The sequence below is a fragment of the Schistocerca nitens genome, chromosome 1 (assembly GCF_023898315.1).
Source record: "Schistocerca nitens isolate TAMUIC-IGC-003100 chromosome 1, iqSchNite1.1, whole genome shotgun sequence".
In the NCBI taxonomy this organism is placed as follows: Eukaryota; Metazoa; Arthropoda; class Insecta; order Orthoptera; family Acrididae; genus Schistocerca; species Schistocerca nitens.
In genome coordinates, this window is record NC_064614.1 from 881,408,018 (window position 1) to 881,435,201 (window position 27,184).

Below are 27,184 nucleotides of genomic sequence, written 5' to 3' on the forward strand. Positions count from 1 at the left end.
TTTCCATCATTACCTTTACCTTCAAGATTTATAAGTTTTCTTTCCATCTTGTATTTGGATTTTTAGTAATCCAAGTACCTTATTTGTACTGGGCTTAGCTATTGAAAACGCATAAATTTGTCCACCGAAGCTTACAAATGTGATTCACACACAATACAGAGAGCTACTTAACAATAAATAAGCCTGACATAAATTCATCTTTAAACAACAACTTGCAGTGTCTCAAGGTTTAAGTCCAATTCTTTATAAAACATTACAAATGCATGACAACATACAAATAAATTCCACAAACTAATCAATCTTATTCTAGCCATAGAACTTTTTTGAGTTGAAGTTGCAGCCAAATTGCAGTCCAATTCATTGTAAAGATTAAATACAGTGCCAAACGTATAAAAATTCACTTTATAAATGTAGTGTAGCGTAAGTAATTTAGTACACTCATGTCACACAGTCCAGATTGCTGCCTCACTGCTTCAGTTAATCTTTCCTAATTTATTATAAATTTTAACAAAAGAAATAACGAAACGAAAAATTTATAACAAATTTCTAAAAAAATTATAACAAATACTTCAAAATTATATGTTCCCAATTTTTAGGGAGATCTTAATGTTGTCCATCTTATTTACATTCGTCTTAGACTTGATGCATGACTTCATATTGTGCAGTTTTTCATAATTTGCTGGTCTGAAATTTCTTTTTCAAAACTAACCCTGTAATGGTGTTGTATCTCCTTAATACTGTCTGCCTTCTCCCTTCTTGCTGCCATTGTCTGTGATATGCTTATGATAGCCTGATAATCTTTTATAATATTTATGAGGCTAATTCGGTATCTTCCATTTAGGCACAGAAATAACGTAAGAAAAACTTTCGGTAACACAGGCACACGCAAACGAAACAAACTAAGAACCAAAGTTCTCTTTGCTGATAACTTACTCAGTAGGAGAGGTAGTGAGAAAGTACTCCTGGGTCAGAGATTACACTTTGTAGTTTTTATTCATATGAAATGGAGAACTTTATCTGAGAATGTGCTTTTGCACTGAGCATCTACTCTGGAGAACGTTCTCGTTTTTATTCATATGACCCAATTGGCAGATGGGCTGTCTGGGGACAGAAAATCTTGGTGCCGATCGAGTGCGCTCCGCTGGCCTCGGATCTGCAGATCGTAGCGCTTTCTGGTGGTCGTCAGCGAGAGTTTATGTAATCTGTTGTGCACTATTCGCATGTTTTGGTTGTAATGCGTTCGTTTACGTTAATATAACCCTCATTTGAAAAATGTAAAAATAGAGTTGCAATATGTGCTCTGTAACATGTGGCAGTAATAAAAGCTTACATCGACAAATTGTCCATGCTACAGCCATGATAATCAAAATTTCCTTAAAAGTTAATCTTTCTACAACAAGGCAGTGTCGGATCCGACAACGTCTTGTTTTCGTTTGGAGAGGAAACGGCACTAATGTGTGTTACATAGCGTACGTAAAACAAATGAATTTGATTTATAAGGGGAATAACAGTTTCTTTTAGTCAAGTGTCGCATATGACAAACTTTACTTTAGGAGAGTGAAACTCAGCTGAGGAGCTATGGAATAGCTTCCTATTTAACCTGAAATCGTTACTGTAGATTAATTTAAACATCATTCCCCTAGACTTTTCATCTTGAACGCCTCAGATCTTGCTATCCCAGAACATTATGGAAAAAACGATGTTGCTACAATGTTATTCTACTCTCATACCAAATATTAGGCTTCTCATATGTGGAATTTTATACCAAATTTCATCAAAATCGGAACTGATGAAATAATAAATTTATTTTTTTGAACAAGCTGAAAGTTCGCAGTTTTCTGGAAATTTCTTCATTCAAAACGTCTTTAGCAAGAAAATTTTCTAGGTCACTACTCCGAGCCTATGCACTATACAGCAGTTTACCAATTTTCAAAATATTTCTCACACAGACAAAAACTACATAAAGACTGTTATAGTATAGATCTTGCTCTAACAAATAACTCATTAAACCAACTTGAGTATGTCACAGTGCCTTACTCTCCACTCAAGCGCAATACGTTAATAAATACTTCTGTACCTCCATGATAGTGAAATATGATTACAACAGTCTTTGCATTATAGGTAAATTCATTACATAAAAATACATAGCTACTCGTAAACTGCTTTAGTCAGATACGAACTTCTCGAGAGAACTACATAAAGTTACGTCACTTAAAGGTAAAATTCAGGTTCAGGTTAATGAAGGAAACCAGTGTCAATGATGTTTGGGCAGCCATTGTTTATAAACACTGGATTCGAGCCAATCTATCTGCTCGTCTGTAACCAAAAATGGTTCAAATGGCTCTGAGAATTGTGGGACTTAACGTCAGTCCCCTAGAACTTAGAACTACTTAAATTTAACTAACCTAAGGATATCAGACACATCCATGGCCGAGGCAGGATTCGAACCTGCGACTGTAGCGCCTTGAACTGCTCGGCCTCTGTAACCAGAAATATATAGTATTAGTCGTTTAAGATAATAAGAACTGGTACATTTTTTCGCGAAAAATTACTCTTATTTTGGGTAGAACTTACCCATGTTTTTAATTCTGGGATATATTTTCGAAGTTGTTTTTGTGAAGCCATTCATTTTCGTAAACTAGATCCTAAAACAATATAAGCTACCTACGCGGTTAACATACAGTTTTGCATTTCGTACGGAATTTTCGAGCAGCTCCTTGTCGTTTGCGAATGTATAAGTTCTCACAGTCTATCACCTGGAGGCGCTATGTGCTGCAGAACAGAGGTCAGCCGTGCTCTACAGATCTGGGTAGTGCAATATCTTTCACAGCTTGGTGATAGGAACTTTGGTGGTACATGCTAGTAGCGGGAGCTGTACACAAGGACCGAAAGAATCTGATGTGTGTGTGATTATTTGTGTGTTTTGTGTGTAAGTACGGATTATCCACAATGACGGTGGATTTTCTCGAATATTCGGATATTTCTTCGGAAGTAAAAGGCGCTATGGTAAGCTGTTTTTATGGACTGCTGTTTGTAATTTTTTGTGTGCTGAAAGAGGATATTTTTTAATTTGAAATAGCACTTCACTGATAATATGTAATTTGTAGCTCTTTAGTCGCCGCATAACTTAAATGAGAAAGCAGGATATCTTTTGAGCATTAAAAACTACATTTCAGATAAAGCACAGCTTACACATGCCTTGAAAGACGTTTTGGTAGACTTCTCATCCTGCTATTTAGTTGAATTTCTTAACTGGGACTGTTAGACCAGCCTAAGTAAAAACGTCTGTTAGGTTTCAGTTTTGACACCGCATGGCCACAGCAGTGAAGAGTAGGTACTTTGTAAAAAAAATTGTGAAAGTGCATAACTATGCTTCATTCTGGCAGTGTACTAATTACGTAAATAATAGCAGTTCTAGTTTAATGTAATTTATTCAAATATATGACAATCGCGTGACAAGTGGTCAAGAAATTGAGTATTACATTCAAATGGTTTTTGGTTATGGTTTCTGACATGTTCCACACCCACGAGAATCATCTCATTTTTGGTTCTGTGGAACGAAAACTTAATCTAATCTGATCGCGAGTGACAATTATGTGTTCATGTGATAATGTTCAAATTGTACTTTGGTCACCATTTTAGCTCGTCTGTTCAGGTGGGAAGTTGTATGTTTTTGTACTGTCAACGAAAGCACATCCCCATTCCTGTGCAACATATGTGGACGTCTTAGGTCATCTTTGCTAACAAGTAATGTTAAACCATGGGAGAGACTGACAGATGTGCACCACAGGCTACGATAGACCATCCTTCCTCCTCCTTTGTAGTTTTTCATAATATGCATCAAAATATTCGCATATTTGTCAGAAACATTTAATATTTGATGAGATGTGTAAAGTAAGACAAGCTGCCGGATTGGAAGGCGTGTTTATAATTCAACTTTATAATCTCAACCCTATGTAAAGCGAATATTTTATAATTTAATTTTCCTTTGTAATTAATCACATTGTGGTACAGAGTGCGCATAGGGGTTTACATAGATTTTTAGATATAGTTGCTCCTTAAATGTTGGTTTTAGTGGTAGACTGATTACAGAAGCGGCCGATTCCACCCGTCTGCTTTGACCCATGATGTCACCAGTATGGCGGAAATGACCATTCTCAACGTCTCCAATAAGGCGCCTATGACGTCATTACATAAACATGACAACAAAGACGAAAATACATATAAAATCAGTAGACACATCTCCATCCAATAACATAATCAAACTAATGTGGCCAGCACGGGAAATTGGTGGTTTTTGGGGGACAAACTAAATATAAACACACACACACACACACACAAAACGATGACAGAAAAACACCACAAAATCCCCAAATCCTGCTACACTTCCAGTATGGACGAGAATCGGTCACTTCCCGTCGCCTACGTAGCTCAGCCGCATATTTCGATACCAAAATATGAAAGCCAACTACTCCAAAAATTATAATCTGACCGCAACTATCGATACCACAAAACCAACACCTAAAACAACAAAAATTGGAATCGGACACTTCCCTTGAGATCAACAACAGCTCACAATACCAAAACACATATAGCTACGATGACAAATTGGTATCGGTTACTGCCCATGACCTATATAGCTCAAATACAGCTTATGATAAAAAAAAACCACAAGTACCAATACCAAAATATCAACCACCAACACATGCAGTAAATAACACCGACCCAACAACACACAAAAACATCACTGAACATCATAACATGTGAACAATAGACCCAAAAACACTCCTATTTAACACAAAAAAGTTCCGGCACTACACACTGGGTCAGCCACCCCTATCACCCCCCCCCCCCCCCACCACACACACACACACACACACACACACACACACACACACACACACACACCACCCTTATGTCACGGGTCAAAGTCGACAGGTGGGATCAGCCGCCTCCGTTGACCTGACTGATTTGCATTGTAGTGTGAGGTTAGGATGGTGTCAATTTGTGGAATGCAAAGTATAAGTGTGATGTCAAATTGATCTGTAGCATAACCTGATGTCTACGGTCATTCCATTTTTGACAGGCTTTTTGAAAAGCAGTGCATTACACAATTGACAAATCTCTGGTTGTGTACATATTGTTTATTACTTTTTAAAAATCATAGAGGAGTGCCTTGTAAATGTCAACCAACAATGGAAGAGGAACAAGATGTAGAAAGAAATGTACTTACAAGCTCTAGTGAGTACATTTTTCTTGTTTGCTGTCATTTTTGTTTCAATTAACAAGAGGGTTTATTTGAAAAATGTTCAACCAGTGTGTCTAGGTTGCATTTGTCAGTTTCTCCAATGCAAAGCTTCCAAGGCACTTGCCTATCTCAATTTTTGGGAGCCTGTGAGATGAAGCAAGGAAACACTTGACATGCGTTCACCAATAGCCTTTATTTTACCTACTGGCTTTGTCATATCTTTACCAAAATACCCATTATGAATTATGGGAGAGTTTTATGTTTGCAGTAACCATTGCTGCTGTTTTATTCCTTGACTGTCTTTAGGCCTTCTAGTAGATTTCTGGATTATCCTACATCAAAACCTACATAAATACTCTGCTAGCTCCTGTGCAATGCTTGGTAGAAAGTACGTCGAACCAAAATCATCAGTTTTTTTTTTTTTTTCCGTGTCGCATTTGCTTAAGTGAGGGAAAAGCGACTGTCTGTATGCCTCTTTCACACCCTAATCTCTCTCAAATTTCTCTCATGAATCTTAAAACAAGATACATGTGCTAGCATGAAGTTCCCACAGTCTTCTTCAAATTTACCCACCAAGATTTGTGCGAACTGTCATATCTTTGTGCAAGAATTTCCATGTAAGTTCCTCAAATATTTGTTGCATTTTTGTATGGCTCACTGATGTGTTACTGTCTGAGTTTGATGTGTCATGCCTACTTAGTAAGGGCGCCAACCATGAGAGCAGTATTCTGGAATTGGTCACATTGACATGATTTGCTTTACAGGTGCACCACACTTCCCCAGAAGCCTTTCAACAAATCTGTCTCCGGTTGCTTATCCTAATAGTATATTTACATTACAGTCGTCTTAAATATTGCTTCTTAGTATTAATCAAAAATACATGATTTGATGAGCTCAACATGTTCACCATTAATCTTGTAATTAGGTACTGTCAAGTTACAGGCTATGTCTTACAGGTCTCCACATTTAGAGAGCTGCCGTTCAGTAGATGAAGTGGAAATTTGTCTTTCTGCTACTCATTACAATCGTTGACTGATACTTTCGTGTACACAACTGCATTGGTAGTGAAGAGTTGCATAGTGCTGCTGATCCTATCTGATACAATGTTCATGTATGTTGAAGACATTCACAGAAGGTATTAGTTAACTTCCTTTGGGCACACCTGATGTTTTCATATTCAGATCACAACTCAAAAAAGATGAAGGCAGTCCACCTCCAAAAAGACCATCAGTAGTAAAGCAGTACAGTGTCCTAAAGAATGTTTAGCTTGATGACTGGCTTACTGTAACAATCGTAAGTTGCTTTGTTGTTATGACATAACATGAATAGGTAAATTATCGATAATTATGGACAGTTTATGTATAGAAAAAGATGTTAGATGCAATTTTTACTAGTAATGGAAACAGATATAATAGGGATTCCAAAGTGTTTACCGCTTTCTGCATTAGTCTTCATTTCTCATTTCACTCCAAGCATTATCCTTTAAATCTACTTCTCATTACAAAAATCCATTCCTTTGTACCCAGATATCAGTAGTATCATCTTCTTTGTGTCTGAAGTTACAGGTTTTTCTAACAGTAGGTGTTCCTCTATTCCCATCTCATTTCCATATGTTGTAGCACAGTATTCAGTAATATTTTCTTTTATATTTATACAATATCTTGTTTCTTTATTCCTATTTATTTGTGGTCTTGATATCAGAGGTGCTTGTCTGATATACTAGCCAATTTCTTGTGCTTCAAGTTTCTTCCAGCCCCACTGTTCTTTTGTGAACATTGCTTCCTAAGCACTAGTTGACTCTAGTTGCTCTATGTATTTTAAACTTTGTATTGATTTTTATGTTATTAGTCCAGTTCATTAAATGGAGAATTTGAATAAATATGTCTCATATCTAACCAAAAAATGCAGACAGTTGTACTTAGTAATTCAAGCAGTGTAGTCAGAGAGATTCTTCTGACTGGATGAAGTCAGTTATGTATGTGGGTCCCTGAGTCGGAATCTTAGATCCTCTTTTGTTACTCATATATGTAAACAATTCCATGCAATATAAAACAAAATTAGTTCTTTTTGAGACTGACACTAGTATTATAATAAACTCAAGCATTTATACACTAACACAAGAAATGCTAAACAATGTTCTTTGATCGGCTTTCTGTGAATGGTCTCATGCCAATTTCAAAAAGTCACAATGTATTCAGTTCCACACATCTAGAGGCACTACACTAATAAGCATAACATAGTGTGGGGGAGTTTTAAATATAGGGGAAAATTCAAAATTTTGTTTGTTTTGATGAGAATGTAAACTGAAAAATGCACATTTTGCATCTCTTAAAACAAGTTAGTTCAGCCACATTTGCACTTTGAATCGGTGCGGAGAGACAAATCAATAAATTCACGAATGTTCCGTATTTCCATTCAATAATGTCGTGTGGAATAATGTTACGGGGCAACTCACCTTCAAAAAAGAAAGTTCTAATTGTTCAATAATGTGCGGTAAGAATATATGTTGTGATGAACCATTATCATCTTATAGACATCTATTTAAGGATCTAGGCATTTTGACTACTGCTTCGCATTATATTTATTCCCTCGTGAAGTTTGTTGTAAGAAATCTAATGCAGTTGAAAAATAACTATAATGTGTGTAAGTACAAACCATATAAAATGACATTCATTATTCTACGTTAAGGTTGTTTTTAGCAGAAAATTTTTTATCATTAATCAGTAATCAGTCTGAGTGAAGTAAAATTTGAAAACAACATGAAAAAATAACTCCTGTTCTGTAGAAGAATTTCTATCATTATAATGTGTAAAAGATGGTGGGTAACAATTACTAACTCACATAAAAATAAATAAATAAAGTCAGCATGTAGCAATATTTACAAATTCACTTGTGTTGTGAATGTATACAGACTTGTTCCGCATCATTACAATTTATCGTGCACATGATATATGCAACATGAAACTAACTGATGTAGCTAATTTTTTTCCGTTGACCATTTTGTATGATGACTCATTATGATGAGAAACAAGTCCAAGTCATTTTACTTTCACATTCCAAATTAATTTGTAAATATGCAGAGCATTTATAAGATTGACATTTTTCTCAATGTGAGTTAGTAAATCCTATCCGCTGCCTTTTGCGTATCACTATCCACCACCTTTCACACATCACGATCATAGAAATTCTTCTGCGGAATAGGAGGAGTTGTGAGGATTAATGTATTGGGTCGACAGAAGCGTCCGATCTCACGCGTCGGCTTTGACCCGTGATGTAAGGGTGTTGTGGTGTGTGACGTCATTACGGCGCGGAGTTTGGTTTGTGAGTGTGGCGTGTTTGTAGATGTCGTCGTGTTGTGGTTTGTTGTGCCCTCTGGTGGTATGTTCAGGGTTTTCGATCGTTTGGTGTATTGGGCTCAGTTTGATGTTGCTCTGTGGCGAGTGCTGCTTGCGTATTTTTGAAGCGGAATTTGTATCAGTGAGTTAACGGTTTTGTGGTTTTGTGTGAAGGTTAATGTAGTGATGATTGATGTACGTCGGGTGGTTTTGTTATTAAGTTTAATCGGTTGTGGTTTTTTGTTCAGGAATGGATATGAAAGACAAGATCAATAGTTTTCGGTTGAGGGCTATGATGGGGGACACAGCTTTAGAGCTGATAAAGTTCCTACAGCTTTTTGGCTTAATTGCGGGTGGTGAACTGCGGTGTGTGCCGTGAACCAATGAAATTGGTTAAAGTTCTGGCCTCTCGGACCAGGGACGGTTATATGTGGCGCTGTCGCAAAGACGACATATGGTGTTCCATACGGCGCGGTACGTGGTTTGAGAAGTCTAGGTTGGGCATGCGCGAGATTGTGCTTGTTACATATTATTTTTGTTATCAATCCCCACAGAGTTTTTGCGCGCATGAGACTGGTGTGAGTGAGAGGAGCGTTTTAGATTGGTATTCCTTTTGTTGTGAAGTGTGTTCGGAATTTATTAAGTACAGAGGTAAGTTGGGGGGGCATGGGGTTGTTGTGGAGGTGGACGAGTCACAGTTTGGGAAAAGGAAGTATGGGAGGGGAGTGCCTGTGGCTGGTCTTTGGGTGTGGGGGGGCTGTTGTTCCGGGGAGTGGGGATTCCGAATGTGTTTTTAGGGTTGTGGAAGGGAGGTCCAAGGCTGAATTAGTGGGGTTAATTGAGGAATATATAGAGCCGGGGTCCACAATAGTTTCTGATGCTTTTTCTTCTTATAGGGGGTTGGGTGAGAGGGGATTTAATCATTTAGTAGTGAACCATAGTTTAGAGTTTAAGAATTATGAGACAGGGGCTTGTACTAATACAATAGAGGGGATGTGGGGAGGGGCGGTTAAGTCAGTTCTTGGGAGGGGGAAGAGGTGCTGTTCCAACCTTCAGTCTCATTTAGATGAGTACTGTTGGCGGAAGAGTGTCCCAGAGGGCTATTGTATTTTTCGGGTTTTCTTAAGGGCTGTGGGTAAAATGTATAGGCCGAAAGTTGTTAGTTAGGGTGGTCTGGGTAGGTGGGTGGGTGGCTGGCTGGCTGTGGCTCAGGGTGGGGTGGGTGGTTTATTTGGTCTTATAGTATTTGTTAAGGGGGGGGGGGAGAGGGGGAGTGTGTTTGTTTTTTGTTTTAGTTGTGGAGGATCTATTTTGTTGAAGTTTTTGTTGAGTTGTAGTGTGTGATTGAAATTTTTTTAAGTTGCATTTGGTTTTTGTTTGTGTGTTTTTTATTTCGAGGTCAGGGGGGGAGGTTGAAGTGTGGGTGGGTTGGGTTTTTCTTTTGGTTTAATATTTTTTCGTTGGTTTGCGTGTGTGTGTGTGTGTGTGTGTGTGTGTGTGTGTGTGTTTGCGTGTGCATTTGTGTGTGATTGTGGTGGCCAATCTAGTTTGTGGGGCTGGAACTTTCTTGTGGTAAGTTCTCATTTTTTTTGTTTTTGGCGTATGTGTTGTGTATTGGGGTATAGGGAAGTGTTTCATTGAAATTTGTGGCTGTGAAGGTTGGTATTGGTATTGGGAGATGTTTTTGAGTTACATAGGTCAAGGGTAGTGGTCGATCCTAATTTATGGGATCGGGAGCTGCTGTAGATATGTGTAGGTAGAGGGAAGTGTTCGTTCGTAATGTTTGGCGGTGCATTTTGATTTTTGTATTGGGAGATGGGATCGGGAGCTGCTGTTGAGCTATATAGGTGAAGGGAAGTGTTCGATCCCAATTATGGGATCGGGAACTGCTGTAGATCTATATAGGTCAAGGGAAGTGTCCGATTCCAGATAATATTGTTTTGTGGTATTTGGTGAGTTTTGTGATGTCGATTTTTTTCGTCGTTTTGCGTGGTTTTGTATGGGGGTGGGTGGTTAAATTTGTTTGTATTTAGTTTCTCCCCACCCAAAAACCCCCAATTTCCCACGCTTGTCCCGTTAGAGTCATTAGGCTTTTTGTGAAACGTGTGTGTCTGTGTTTTTCGATGTATTTTCGTCTTTATGATACGTATGCAACGATTTTATATCCGCCATATTGGAATTGTCGTTTATGGTCGTTTCCGCCATATTTGTGATGTCATGGGTCAAAGCGGACAGGTGGGATCGGACGCTTCCGTATTTCCAATGTATTTGCTGGGCATCTTTCTCTCTTTCAGTTCTCTATAACAATGAAAACAGACAGTTATTGACAAAATAATTAATAGGATGGATAAAAAATCTACTCACCAAGCGGTGGCGGAACACACGCTTAAAAGACGGTTGTAATTGGCGAGCTTCCGGAGCCAGTGGCTCCTTCTTCAGGCAGCAGGGTTGAAGGGGAAGGAAGAGAGGTGAAGGAAAAGGACTGGAGACGTCTAGGAAAAGGGATAAATTTTGGGAAAGTCACCCAGAACTGCGAGTCAGGGGAGACTTACCACATGGGGAGAGCTAAGCTCTCAGGTTTTCAAATCTCGTCCGATGCAGTCCCCAACAATCAGTCTTTTCTTCTCATCCCATGCGGTAATTCTCACCTGACCCATCTGCCTTGAGGAGGAGCTACGGGCTCCGAAAGCTTGCCGATTACAACCGTCTTTTATGTGTGTGTTCTGCTGCTGATTGGTGAGTAGATTTTTATCAATCCAATTAAATAATTAAATTATCTTTCTTCTCTGATACAAAACTTCCAAAGTACTTATTTTGCTTGCATTATTCAGGAGGAGTGTTTTCTAGTTCCAGATCGTCATTGTTTCCATCAAATTTAAAATATTCAGTGTATAACAAGAATCAATTTAGTATATATCTCCATTAGTTTTTGCATCATGTAGTTTGGACCTTCTTCAACGGTGACAAGCACAACATGATTGTCCACAAACAATTGTTTTGGTACGTATATTCTTACAATTATAAGAGCACCAGCTTTGTCTGTGAGAATTCATTTCATTAAGATTCTTCTGGGTGAATGAATTTGTTTCGGTTTGATATGATGAACTTACTAAAGTTTTGATTACTGTTGTAGGGAAATGGCTCACCGTATCTAATCTTTCACAGTTTGTTCATCACTTAGTTTTTTTCTCCTTGCTTTTTTTCTTTTCTTTGATCTTATTTGTGCCTTTTTGCTTTCCTTGTTCTTGGATTGTAGCTACTTACAGTCATAAATATGCTTTTGGGTTTGTGTTTTAGCTTCTGTTTAGTACTATCCTGATTTGATGGCTTCTGGATATGCTAAAGCTTCAGATGCCAGTTTATGAATGCTCTATATCCTTACTCTGTGTTTAATATGTGGGGATTCACATTGTTAACTTTCTGAATTATCCCCAGTTCATATAAGAAAGTTGTAGGTTTCTATATGACTTATATGACTTATATTACTTATATTTGTTTACAGACTATAATCACTTAAGTGGCAATATTGAACCTAGGAAAACAACCTGTCTGCTTTGAAATGCACAGGTTTGACCACATGTTCACAATCACCAATTTGATACATGCAGAAATAAAACCATTTGTATGACCCCATGATGCAGCAGTGTGCCCCTGAGTTTTTTGTAGCTTTTGAGACATAATGTCTTCAACATTATTTTCTTGAAGGTAGCAAAAGTAGGCCTTCTTGCACTCTCTTACAAGGAATAATAATAAAAAAAGATTCCGAAGGCAATTTTCATATAGGTGATTTGAGATGCAAGTCAGCCCAACAACATAGAACTTCGAAAATATGAAACTTAGCTTTCTGTGTGTTGAGAAGTAAATGCATGATAAACCTGAAACTTTGCATGTGATAACTTACCAACACAGGGTCTTCGAATGTAAAACTTCATTCGTGTACATCTTTCCATTAGTTTATGAACTGAAAGCAAAGTTGACAATTTTTGTAAAAATATCAAAAATGGGTGATTTCAGACAGTTTTTGAAAAAAGTGTTTTATCCATACTCTTTTAAACAATTTTCATTAGAAGGAGCAGGTTCTAAACCACCCAAAAGACTAGGTTTGGTTTCACAATGTGAGAACATAAGGCTCTAAAAAATAATGAGGAAGTAAAGGTGCAGTGTAGTGCACTCATATTTCACTTGTATTCAAATTAAATCTAGCATTTTATAATATTTAACACTTTCTGGGAGAGTTAATATAAACAATATTGATGAGTAGGAAGTGAACTCTAATCAGAACTTGAAAATGTACAAAAAAGGGGCATTTTTGTCGCAATCCATCTTGATATGCTGCAGCCAGTTTTTCTGTTATAATAACTACAGAACGAAACTAGCTGTAAATGTCAAATTTAACTGTGCATTACCAAGGAACCAGAGATCACAGTAGCAGAACTGTTGCAGAACAGCTATAACACAGTCTATTCTATAAACTGCTTTCAGGTTTTACACCATTGTTACATGTGTAAATTTTGGCGAAGTTCATAGCAGTCTGCCTCACAATTTTTGGGAAAGGATTCATGTTAATTCAAATTTCCAATACATCTTTTTATTTTGCAATGCTGTTGATGTGCTAGTTTAATTCTGGTGTAATTTTGTTGCTTTGCTCCATGGTGGCTTAAAAACTGCTGGCTTCTTTTAAACGGGGGGGGGGGGGGGGGGGGTCTCCATCGCTGCGGAGCCATACTCAAAGCAGTGCAACAGATGGCAGGAGCGAACTTCTTGGCCACAGGCTCCCAAGTCTGATAAGGGTTTGTTTCACAGGGTCTCAAGCCTGATGCTACATTTCTACGTGTCCCACGCCAAAGGTAGAAGAGGTTTCTCGACCAGTCTTTCTTTCTATTAGGCTCACTTCCTATTCATTAACACTTGTGATTGTACTTTCCACAGATGCTATTGAAGAATTCTGAAACAATAAATGTCAGATTTAATTTCAATACAAGAAGAATATGTATGTTTTTTCACTTCTCCTTTGCCTTGTCATTTTTTATAGCCTCTACTCTTGCATTGCAAAACCTAATCTGTTTTTTAGGTGGTTTAGAACATGGCCTTTCTAATGAAAATGGCGTAAAACAGTCTGCAGAAAATTATTGTTAAAGTGGGCTGAAAATACCCATTTTTTAAATTTTTACAAAAATCGCCAACCTCCCAATTTGTAGCTTTTGGAAAGCATTAGGAGAAAGAAGTTTTATGTTATAATACCTTGCATTGATTAATGATCACATGCAAAGTTTCAGTTTTATCATGCACTTACTTCCGGATATATAAAAAGCTAAACTTCATTTTTTTCATATGGTTATTTTTTTCCCCTGGCTCTGCTTCAAATTATCTATATGAAAATTGCTTGTGATTTTTTTTTTATTATTATTAGTCCATGTAAGAGAGTGCAAAAAGTTGTACAAGATGACTTTGTTTTGTTTCATTCAAGAAAATATTGTTGGAGATATGTGTTAAAAGTTGCCAAAAACTCAGAGGTGCACTGTTGAAAACTGTGCTATGTAGCCAAACATATGACTGTATCTGTACAACTATTACACTGCTGAAATTAAAACTGAACAAATGTTCATTGGGAACATGTGCGAATGTTCAGACAAAATTACATCAAAATCTGTGATGGTCATGCAGGATCTTCTCCCAAAATTAAATCACTTGTCATGCAGTGACCATGTACTGGCTTGACATTTAAACCTAAATTTATCCATGTTATGTGGAATGTTTTGAGGACTGCAACTGTATTGTAAAATTACATAATAATTTCTACTGCATCAGTCACTTTTTTTTATTAATATTTAATTAGCAAGGCACATTTTGGCAGCTTGTAATAAAATAAAAAGATCCCATAGGCAATTTTCTTATAGGCAATTTGAGGCAAAGTAAGCCCAAAAACCTAGATGCTTGGTAAACATGAAGTTTAGCTTTTTATATCTTCAGAAGTAAATGCTCATGTGCATGCTCAGGTGCATTTCAGTTACATGTAGATTACATTTATATGAAGTGTGGTTATATTAATATGCTGTGTATGCCAGCAAGGTTACATATCAGCATACAATCCTGTTAAGACAGTGAAGCGTATTTGCAGTGTGAACATTAAGTATCTGCATGTTTAAATCATTTCATTAGTGCATTTATTTACATTGTTTGTTGGAAATTTGGTTGTCTTCTTAGATTTGCTGTCAGTTTTTCACAGTTCAAGTCATTTTCAGCCAAGTCTATTGGTATATAAGTTCCCAAATTCTTTAGCAGCCATATTTCTCAAGCTTCATCAGTAAAATTCTTGTTTGTTGTTAATATGTTTACATTGACTGAAGAAACCACTGATATAGCTTTTAGGCTGGTAAAGTACAATACTGTCAAATTGTTTTTATGAACTTCATTTACTCCTATTGTAATAGACATATGTTAACTTCATGCATTGTGTTTGTTGCAGTGTCTTGGTCGACTAAAGTTAACTGACCAACACATAATTTTCAAGAACAGTAAAACTGGAAAAGTTGAACAGATAAATGCCAGTGATTTGGAACTTGTAAACTGGCAGAGACTTGTTGGTTCTTGGGGCATACGACTTTTTCTGAAAAATGGCATTCTTCATCGATTTGCAGGCTTTAAGGAAGTGGTAAGTTTTGTCTTGTGAGTTACGCTGTTCGTTGTACAGAGCATAATAATTCTGCCAATGATATAATTTTTCTTTTTTAATACACATCATTAGAAGTGTTCCTGATTTTGATATGCATGCTATGATTTTTGCCATTAGATGATAGATTTTGTTGGATTTGCAGAGTTGACTGACACTTTATTCACTCTTATCAAATACCATTCAGGACTTCTTTTAGTACACCACTTTGTAGCACTTAACAGTTAGTCTCGTTTTGAACAATATCTATATGCAGCTGTCCTCATCACATAAAAAATAGCTCTGAGCACTATGGGACTTAACATCTGAGGTCATCAGTCCTCCTCATAACATAGCTCTGCTTCCCCGCCTCTGTGACCGAGGTCACTAAAGCACACTTGTGTGATGGCACTCAACCCAGGGGTAAGCTGGTTTGAATACTGGTGGTAGGAAAAATTTTCACTGCCAGTATTTGGCCAGCAAGGGGGAGGGGGGGGGGGAGAGAGAGGTAGAGGTGTGATGTTCCTGATCATCAGACTTTGCACCAGTGTCCTGATGTAAATACCAAACATCTCCACAGTGTCTCACGGGATCTTGTTGTTTTTGTTTATCGTATGACATTGTCAGTTCAGCCACGTAACTGTAAGTGTGCGAGTTGTGTTTTAAGTGTTCATGTTGAGTGTAGGTGACTGCAATGGATGTGTGTAGTATGGTTTTGTCGTATTTGTGTTGTATGAGGGTAAGAGGAGGGAGAGAAGGCCAAGAAAAATTCTTGGATAAAATGTGAAATGGTGAATTAAATTGACAAAAGGAATAAATATAAAGATGCAGCAAATTAAGTGGCAAAAATGAATTACATTTTAAAAAAAGAAATGAAATTGACAGAATGTGCAAAAATGTCAAAGATGGGATGGCTAGAGGAGAAATGTGAAGCCATAGAAACATTATGACTAAAAAGATAAATGCTGCCAACAGTAAAGTCAAAGACCTTTGGAGAAAAGAGAAGCCCTTCATGAATTTATGAGCTCAAATAGCAAATGATTTATCCAAGAGGGTAGGTTGATGAAAGGCAAACCATGTTCATAATCTTTATAGATGTAGAGAAAGCTGCTGCCTGGATTACAATATTTGAAATTTTGAAGGTAACAGAGATAAACTGCACAGAGTGAAAAGTTAGTTACAATTTGTACAGAAACCACATTGCTGTCAGAAGAGTCAACGTACATGAAAAGAAAGCCATAGTTGAGAAGAGAGAGTGATTGGGTGGTAGCAAATTCAGGGAGACGAAATCAGAACTTCGAGATTTGCCTTGCCATTCTCAGGCACCAGAGGACTTGGAAGAGCAGTGGAATGGAACAGGTAGTGTCTTGAAAAGAGATTATAATGTGAACATCAACAAAAGTAAATCAAGGGTAATGGAATGCAGCCAAATAAAATCAGGCAATGCTGAGGGCCTGAGGTTAAGAAATGACACTGATAGTAGTAGATGTGTTTTGCTTTTTGGACAGCAGAATAATTGATGATGGCTGCAGTAGAGAGGATATAAAAAGCATACTGGCAACAGCATGAAAAGTGCTTCTGAAAAAGAATAATTCATTGTTAACACCTGATATAAATGTATGTGTTAGAATGTCTTTTTCAGGAAGTATTTGAGTTGAGTGTGCCCTTCTATGGAACTGAAATGTGGACAAAAACATTCTAAACAAGACTAGGATATACGCTTTTAAAATGTTGTGCTATAGAGTAATGCAGAAGATTAGCTAGGTGGAATGAATCACATATGAAAAAACACCATCAGGTTGGCGAGGAAAGAAATTTATGACGCAACTTGGCTAAAAGAAGAGATGGATTGATAGGACACATTCTGAGGCATCAAGGAATTATCAACTTGCCAATGGAAGTTAGTGTGGTGTAAAAAATTGTAGAAGGAGAACATATTAAGTGGTTTCAAATGGATGTAGGTTATGTAAGTCATGCAGAGATGAAGAGGTTTTGCACTGGATAGACTAGCATAGAGTGCTTCATTAAATCAGGCTGAAGATGACAATGATAACACTGACAATAACAAATGTAGAAGTGGCAACATTTTAACAAAAATTTCATTGTAAGTTTTCATTTTTATCAGAAGAAACCTTGGAAATGCTGATTTGATGCACTGCAACAAAGGTTATTGATGGGAGGGGGAATATAGTAGCTTTTAGCGTGACTTAACCATGACAAGCAGTATGGAATAGCACATTGGACAGTGTTGCTGCTGCCAATCTGTTGCAGTATTATGGGACATGTTTTATGCTCACAAAGTATGAACTACTTGGAGAGTGAAAAATTTTCTGTGTAAAACTCAGTGAGGATTCTGCAGAGAAAGCTCTCCAGAACTTTGTAAGTCCCAAGGTGCCATAGACAATGTCAACCAGGATGGGTGCCATTATTCCTGGCTTCCCTGAAGGCGTTCGATATATTTTTGCACTGTCCTTTGATAAACAAACTATATGGAAATACTTCTGAATTAACCTCTAAACTTATTGGTTTTTTTCAAATTATATTCCAAAAAATAATATTTTTCATTAATGAAAAACAGCCTATAATGAATGACATTACATATGGACATATAAAGAGAGCTTTTAGAGCTCCAAATGATGAGTTGCAAAATTTTGACGATGACAGTAATAAAATCACAAGTATACTCGTGCACTGGACTTCAACTAAAATCCCTTGAAACTAGAGTGGAGTTCATATTGTCTGCGTAAGTTGGACCATAGTGGGTGTATTTACCTCAAACTATGGTGAGCACATTCACTTTGCTGACGAATTGTCAATCACTTTCAGTCTCCAGTGATTTAACATCACGTTCTTCACTTTCTGAGCCACTAAATTCAATGTCAAACTCATGATCAGTCTAGCCACCGTACTTTGAAAGCATTGCCTAAACAACACTACAGGAGAGGGGCTAAAAGTGCGCATTTTGTTGCGAGTATCCAAAGCTGTATACTGTAAAGACAGTATCAAGTCACAACCACCTCACCTCAACAAGGGGTGTGAATTGGGGAGGGGGATGGGGGGGGGAGGTGACAAGGAGGAGGAAGGGGAAGCTTCAGTATAGTGTGTGCAGAGACAGTGGGTTACCTGAGATTGAGGCCAGGATAATTGCGGGAGTGGAGGATGTGTTGTAAGGATAATACCATCTGTGTAGTTCAGAGATGCTGGTGATGAAGGAAAGAATGTTTTAAAGCAGCCATTGAAATTGAACATGTTGTGTCACTGAGTGGTCAACTTTGTTCTTGACAACAGTTTTGCAGTGGCTAGTTATTGTTGTGGATGGGTAGTTGGTAGTTGTACCAACATAAAAAGCTCTGCAGTGTTTGCAGCAGAGTTGGTGTATGACATGGCTGCTCTCATATGTGGCCCTGCCTCTGATGGAGTAGGGTAAGCCTGTGATAGGACCAGAGTTGGAGATGCTGGTTGGTTGGATTTGGCAGGTCTTTCACCTTGGTCTACCACAGGGTATGATCCTTGTGGATAGGGGTTGGGAGGATATGGTTCAGTTGTTCCAGTTGAGGGCCATATTGCGTGACAGAGGATACTCCTTTGCAGCAGATTCGTGGGAGCGTACTGGGAAGGGGGCTTATCGTCACTGCACTCAGCATACTGGGAAAGGGAATTCTTGTCACTGCACCCTTCAAACACATTCCACAAACAAATACTATGTGACTTACCACGTACCTCATGACTGGGGGTAGCATTTTTGTTGACTAGTGAGCGAAAGTGTTGGGTCTTGAGTTCGAACCTTGCCACTGCTTAAATTTTGAATTAAAACCATCAGCAATGGTGACAGATGAATTCCGGTGTAAGAAGTTACCCTTGTTCTGCAATTGACTTTGTCAGAGAGGGTGGAGGAGTGGACAGAGGTTCAGGACACACTCTCTGCCTTGGGGTAGGAAGAATCAGCAATGATAAATAGCATGAGGATGCAGAAGACAGAGGAAACCACTGCATTAAACACACACAATGTGTGTGCACAGGACATATGGTGTGTAATAAAGAAAGTGTCATCATGACCTCTCCGTTGGCAAAAGTGTCTGGACTAATCCCCCATTCAGGAGGGGGCTGCCAAGGGGAAGGTGACCATTAGGAAAAGATTGAGTAACCAGTGAAAGGGTAATGTTCTAAGAAGTGGAGCATGGAATGATCAGAAGTGTGAACATGGTAGGGAAGGTAGAAAATCTGAAAAGGCTCAGTCTAGGTATAGTGGGGGAGGGGGGCAGTGAAGTGAAGTGGAGAGAAGAAAAGAATTTCTGGTCAGGCAAGTATAAGGGAATATCTACAGCAGCACAGAATGGTATAACTGGAATGAATGTCACAAGCAAAAAATGAAGATATAGAGAATGTATATGAGGATATTGACTGGGTAATTTGGTTTGCAAAGGGAGATAACAATCTAAATAATGTGGATGGAAGGAAAGGAATGGAGGAGAAAGGGTTACAGGAGAACTAGGGTTTGGTAGTAGGAATTAGAGAGGAGAAAGACTAATTGAGTTCTGCAGTAAATTTTAGCTCGTATAGTGAATACTCTGTTACACACAGTGTGTTCCTGTTATGTTATGGCCAGGCAGAGATTCTGAAATCAGATACTGTATTACAAGGCGTACCCGGGAGCAGATACAGACTCAGATCACAATTTAGCAAGAGTAGGCTGAAGTTCAAGAGACTAGCCAGGAAGAATAAATATGCAAAGAAGTGGGATGTAAAAGTACTAAGTAGGGAAGAGATGCACTTGAAGTTCTCTGAGGCTGTAGATAATGTGAAAATTAATAGTTCAGTAGGCAGTTCAGTTGAAGAGGAATGGACATTTCTAAAAAGGGTAGTCACAGTAAAACGTAGATACAAGGAAGGTAATAGTAAAGGTAACACAAGTAACAGAAGAAATACTTGATTGAGCGATGAAAGAAGGAAATTTAGAAATGTTCAGGAGAATTCAGGAATACAGAAATACAAGTTATTTACAGATGAAATAAATAGTAAGTTGAGGAAAGTAAAGGCGCAATGGTTTCCTGAAGAATGTGAAGACATCAAAAAAGAAATTACTGTTGGAAGGACTGACTCAGCATATAAAGAAGTAAGAAAAACTGCCAGTGACCCCCCCAGGGGGTCCACAACTCTTTTGTGGATACATGCATGACGAGCACGGGACCCCGAGCTAGTGCGGCCCTCTTTCCTTTCTGGGCTGCATACCTTTCTCTTCCACATCCCCCCCCCCCCCCCCCCCAGCCCCAACCTCAGCCTCTTCCCTTCCCCTTCTCCCCCTGTGGGAGTATATTTTGTGCCTATGTCTGGAGACGGACACTTGTAACTGTAAGACAGTCTCTTCTATGCTGAAAAGTCTCGGTCCTTCCTTTGTACCTCTCTTTTCCTTGCCTCTTCTCTTCTCCGCTGCTGTGTTTGAGACCTCTCTTCTTTCCTTTCCTTTTCTTTGTTCCTCCCTGAGCATGTCTGAAGGCCCACCCACACGTAGCTGGTGATGGGGTAACGCATAATTTCCCGCCCCGGGTAGACAGGAAGGACATGTACATACCCCCTGGTAACGGCCAGGCCCAGGGAGGGATGATTACCCGAGCTGGTACCTTCCGAAATTGCCGATAGGTCCCTCCGTCCATTTCTCAGGAGGTGTGACCTGAGTTGTGAACAATCACATAAGGCGGGAGTGCCCTCGGAGAGGGCCCCAACAAGGAAGAAGCACGCCATTGGAGACGCCGGTAATCATGGGGGATACTTCCGCAATGGTTTCCTCGTCATCTACTATGTCTGCTCACAAGCGAAAGTTAAATGAGTCTCAACCACGGACAATTCTTCCATCAGTGCCACAGTTCCTTGTTGTTCCTCTGTCGGATGAAGGTCAAGACTTCTCCACAGTCAACCCTTTCATTATTCAGAAAGGTGTCGATGCATTTGCAGGTCCTGTAAAGTCTTGTTCCCAATCACAAAATGGCATCTTGTTGTTAGAAGTTGTCAGTGCCCTACAGGCACAAAAATTGCTGCGAATTTCACTGCTTCCCTGTCCGAGTGAAAGCGCACCGCACTTTAAATTCATCACACGGGGTGGTTTATACACACTCCCTCGACGGACTGTCCGAGGAGGAAATTCAAAACTACCTGTCTGACCAGGGCGTAACGGCTGTTCATAGAATCATGAAAAGGGTTGACAAGGACTTGGTTCCAACCCGTACTATCTCCTTGACATTTGACAGAGTTCAACTTCCATCAAATATTAGAGCAGGCTATGAGATAATTTCAGTTCACCCTTACATCCCAAACCCTACGTACTGCTATCGGTGTCAGCGGTTCAATCGTACCAGCCAGTCGTGTTCCAATCCAGCCAAATGCGTTGCGTGTGGCAAGGATGCCCATGAGGGTGCTTGTCCACCTCTGTCCCCTCGTTGCATCAACTGTATGGGTGACCTCGCTGCTTCCTCTAGAGATTGCCCCATTTTCAAAGATGAACGGCTTATTCAGGAAATCAGAGTGAAGGAAAAGGTGTCGACATTTGCTGCTCATAAGTTATTCGCCACTCGAAAGCCCACTGTGCCTCCCGCAGGTAAATATAGCATTGTCCTTGCATCTCATCGGCCTATTAAGGAGGCTGACACGCAGACTTGTGATCTCACCTTTAGTGCCATGGTTGTCAGATCGTCCAGCACAAAGATCGCCTGTTCAACCTCCCCTCTATCACCTGCTCACTCTACGGCTCACCCTGCATCGGCTTCTGCTAAATCACAAGCCCCAAAATCAGACACCCGGACTTCCAAAAAAAAAGAGCCTACTAGTGAAGATTTTTTACGTACCCCGACTTCACAACCCAACCATCGATTCCTCCCTCATCTCAGTGTTCTGTTTCCAAGAAAGCTAATAAGAAAACCAGTTCCTCTCCTTCTCCGCTACGGCATGTCTCATCTACAGCGCCACCTGGCGGTAACCGCCCTTGGCTGTCTTCCGTGTCGCCAAGGCGCACTGTTGGTGGCTGATAAACCGGCCAATCGCTGGTGGCAGCAGCTGCTCCCGAACAACCTATGGATCAGGATCTTCTGCCTTCGGCTGAATGCCGTTCCACCCTGTCGGCCACCGGCTCTCAGCAGTCGTTGAGTTGAGAGCAACCGTGGTAAGATTCTTCCTTTTTCTGTCCACCCCATGTCCATTATTCATTGGAATATCCGCAGCATTAGAGCCAGTTGGGACGATTTGTCGATCCTCTTACGATCCTATTTGCCGGTCATCTTCTGTTTTCAGGAAACAAAGCTGCGTCCCCACGATTGCTTTGTTTTCCCTCATTTTCAGTCAGTCCGGTTTGATCTCCCCTCTATTGATGGCACTCCATAATACTGTCCATTATCACCCAATACCCTCAAACAGTTTCTTCCAAGCTGTTGCTGTTCGTCTCTCCCTTTCTGGATACACCTTCTCTCTTTGTACTGTATACATTCCATTGTCCACACTGATGGCAAGAGCTGATCTCCTTCATCTACTTGGTCAGCTCCTGCCTCCCTGTTTGCTGGTTGGGGACTTCAATGCCCACCACCCGCTTTGGGGATCTGTGTCCTTGACCGTGAGGCTCCCTATTGATTGATGTCTTCCACCAAGCGGATCTTGTTTGCCTCAACACTGGGGACCCTACATTTTTGTCTGCTTCCATGACAAATTTCTCTCATTTGGACCTTTCGGTCAGTACTGTTCAGCTAGCTCGGCGCTTTCAATGGTTCGCTCTTGCTGATACACGCTCAAGTGACCATTTTCCATGTGTCCTTCGATTGCAGCCACAACTGCCATCTATACGCCTGGGACGGTGGAAGTTTGCCCAAGCCGATTGCACACTTTTTTCGTCTCTAGCGACATTCCATGACCGTCACTTTCGTAGTGTCGACAATCAGGTCACTCATGTTACAGAAGTTATTCTTAAAGCCGCGGAACGTTCAATACCTCGCACCTCTGATTTGTCCCCCTCCCCTCAGTTCTTTGGGATAACAAGTCATGCTGTGATGCAATATGTGAGCTGCGACATGCTCTTCGCGTTTTCCGCCACCATCCTACTTTGGCCAACTGTATCCGCTATAAGCAGTTACATGAGCGATGATGTCGCGGCATCCGAGATAGCAAGAAGAAAAGGTGGGACGTCTTTACCAGCTCCTTTAACACATTAACTCCCTCATCTATAGTTTGGAGTCGAATTCGACGGTTATCTGGCGTTCCTAGTTGCTCCCCGATCTCTGGGCTGACTGTCGCGCATGATACCTTAGTGGACCCCATTGCAATTTTTAACTCATTGGGTCAACACTTTGCTGAGATTTCAAGCTCTTCAAATTACCCGCCAGCCTTTCTCCCGAAGAAACGTGCAGTGGAAATGCGAACTCTTGCTTTCTCCTCTCAAAATAGCGAAAGCTATAATACTGTTTTCTCAATGCGGGAACTCCAAAACACACACTCTTCTTCTCACTCTTCTGCCCCAGGACCGCACATCCAAATGTTGCTGCATTTATCATACCATAATCTGCACTACCTTCTTCGCCATTATAATCAAATTTGGACTGAAAGTACTTTTCCCAGAAGATGATGGGAAGCTATCGTCGTCCCTGTTCCGAAACCTGGAAAGGACAAACATCTCCCATCTCATAAGATGGACGACGATTCGCCAGCAACATAAATATTCTGTTGACAACGGGAGGATAATCAAGGCGCCTACGTGGATGCGCAGTACTGCTTGCGGCTTCCGACAGAGGTCGCTGGGGCTGCCGAAGGCAGCGCAGAGCAGCGGCGGCAGCCTCCGCGCGTGCGCCGAAGTTTTTGGTTCTTCGTCCTGTAGGTGGCGTTACTGTCCTTCCAGCTATCAGTTGATATCGTCGCTATTGGCCATCGAATCTGGCGCTTCCACGCATGCGCACTTCCTGCCTAAAACTGGCATAAATGGGGAGCCCTGGTCCTGCCTTAGCAGTGTGTTCGTCGCACCTGAAGATGTCGGCCAGTTGCGCTGACTAAATATTGTGGAGTTTTCACTATGACATCCGACGTCTCGCCCGAGAACCATATATACAACATGTCCGTTGGGAAAGCCTCAAGCAACACATCCGATACCTGTACGGGGAGGAGATGGTAATAGAAGTTAATAGTTTTGATAAACTACGGAATAAGAAGAGCAGACTGCTATGTGCCCTTAGGTTTTTATTAAGATGCCGAGATCGAGTTATTCCGACGTTCGCTAAGGTGACGCACTTCATAACCTCTGCAGCCGCTAAAAGGATAAAAAATCGAGCAAGCCACGCACTGGTAAGAGAAAGGATTCACCATACTCGGTGAGAACTGGACTTCGTATCCAGAGAGCTCTTGGCACTTCATTTGAAGATATCGTCAAGACTGTCTGCTGATTCTTGGACGTGGGTTGACAGCACTACTTGGGCGTTCTCAGACTGGAAACGACAACAAGACGCAGCACGTCAAATTGATAAGTTTCATCGCTTCAGGGATTGTTTACCACAAGAAGAGAACAACGAAGTTCGTAGACGAACTGTATACAATCTAGCGGACAAACCTTTGCCTGACGCGGTGGTATCGGTCCTGGAGAAAGGGTTGAACTTCGCACCCACTCCGAGGACACCACCCGTTCTGGACATCATTAGCTCCGTCGAACAAGGCATCCTAAAACTTCCCAGGGAATCTGCCGAGGAGATCCGGCGGGAGACTTGCCGTGCTCTGACACGGGCTCAAGTGCCTAAGAACAATTTGACAGCTGCAGAGAGGTCAGTGGTTCGATCCCTACGAGAAGATCCTGATATTGTGATTTTGCCGGCGGATAAGGGAAATGCGACTGTTATCCTCTCCACGTCGATGTATCTGAGCAAGATGCACCAGCTTCTGGACGACTCTGCATATCGCACACTAAATAAGGACCCCACAACAAAAATTCAGCGGAAAACTTTGGAGCTCCTAGAAAACAGCATGATCTCCGATGTGGTTGCTAAGAGGCTACGTACACAGGTGCCCGTACCTCCCAGGTTGTATGGACTGCCCAAAATTCACAAGGGTAATGTGCCACTGCGGCCTATTGTGAGTAATATCGGGGCACCAACGTATAATCTTGCGAAACATCTAGCAGCGCAATTGAGCCCTTTAGTAGGAAAGTGTGAGCATCATATCCGTAACTCACAAGACTTTATTCGTCGGCTCAAGAACTTACGACTCGCACCATCAGATATACTCGTGAGTTTTGACGTAGTCTCACTTTTCACTCGTGTACCATTGCAGGAATCGTTGTTGCTCATTAGCGAGAAGCTGGATGGGGAACGTTTAGAGTTATTCCAACATGTGCTCACCTCGACATACTTTTTATTTAATGGACAATACTTTGAACAGACTGACGGCGCCGCAATGGGTAGTCCCCTGTCTCCCATTGTGGCTAATCTTTTCATGGAAGACTTCGAGGAGAGAGCGCTCCAGACGTCGGATTTGAAACCTACGTGTTTTTGGCGATATGTGGACGACACCTTTGTTATCTGGCCTCACGGCATTGCATCGCTGAATGTTTTTCTTGGGCATCTTAACTCGCTTCATCCCAACATCAAGTTCATGATGGAGATGGAGAAAAGCGGCGAACTTCCATTCCTGGATGTGTTGGTACGGAGAAAAGAAGATGGCACGTTAGGTCACTCAGTGTACCGTAAACCAACACATACGGACTGATACTTACAGGCCACCAGCTGTCACCATCCTTCGCAACGAAGTGGCATACTGAGGACGTTGGTCCACAGAGCACGAGCCAAATCAGACTCAGACAGCTTATCCAATGAGCTACTCCATCTGCGTACCATTTTCCAACAAAATGGATACTCCGAACGGGAGATTCGCCGTGCCTTACAACCAAAGCGGGTTACCCAACGTGAGGAAGTGGAAGAAGGCGAAGAACAAAGGGGAATGGTCATCTTGCCATACATCGGCGGTGTCTCTTCAAAAATAGGAAGATTATTGAAGAGGCATAAAGTTAAATGTGTTTTTCGTCCGCTGCGAAACTCAGAGCTCTCTTGGGCTCATCTAAGGACAGCCTTGGCCTAAGAAGACCCGGTGTTTACGAGATTCCTTGTAGCTGCGGCATGTTGTACATCGGACAAACTTGTCGCACTGTAGAAGAGAGATGCACTGAACACCGACGCTACACTTGTCTGGAGCAACCAGAAAAGTCTGCAGTCGCCGAGCATTGTCTCAGTACAGGCCATTCTATGAATTACCTACATACAAAAATTCTCGCATCGACGAGTTCGTACTGGGACAGTGTTATTAAGGAAGCAGTGGAAATACGTAGCTCGACGAATCTTGTAAACAGAGACACGGGCTTTCAGCTTAGTTCAGCATGGGATCCAGCACTGGCCATATTGAAGTCGCTTCGAGCAGAGAGGAATACTTTTGGTCATAAGACGGACGACGATTCGCCAGCAACATAAATATTCTGTTGACAATGGGAGGATAATCAAGGCGCCTACGTGGACGCGCAGTACTGATTGCGGCTTCCGACAGAGGTCACTGGGGCTGCCGATGGCAGCGCAGAGCGGCGGCGGCAGCCTTCGCGCGTGCGCCGAAGTTTTTGGTTCTTTATCCTGTAGGTGGCGTTACTGTCCTTCCAGCTATCAGTTGATATCGTCGCTATTGGCCATCGAATTTGGCGCCTCCACGCATGCGCACTTCCTGCCTAAAACTGGCATAAATGGGGAGCCCTGGTCCTGCCTTAGCAGTGTGTTCGTCGCACCTGAAGATGTCGGCCAGTTGCGCTGACTAAATATTGTGGAGTTTTCACTATGACGTCCAACGTCTCGCCCGAGAACCATATATACATCTCCCATCTAGTTATCGCCCCATTTCTCTGACGAGTACTGTATGTGAGGTTTTGGAGTATATGGTGAATTGCCGTTTAGCCTGGTGGCTGGA

General features: G+C 40.8%; 1 protein-coding gene across 2 annotated transcripts in view; it reads left to right on the plus strand.

Annotated features, from left to right (window-relative positions):
* The first annotated feature begins 2,841 nt into the window (after window positions 1-2,841).
* LOC126263922 (FACT complex subunit Ssrp1) overlaps window positions 2,842-27,184 on the plus strand; it is a 97,954-nt gene continuing 73,611 nt past the window's right edge. For both annotated transcript variants that reach the window (XM_049960954.1, XM_049960955.1), the window contains exons 1-2: window positions 2,842-3,006; window positions 15,050-15,235. In XM_049960954.1, coding sequence (XP_049816911.1) covers window positions 2,950-3,006; window positions 15,050-15,235 — 243 coding nt within the window. In that variant the 5' untranslated portion in view covers window positions 2,842-2,949. The remainder of the gene's footprint in view (window positions 3,007-15,049; window positions 15,236-27,184) is intronic.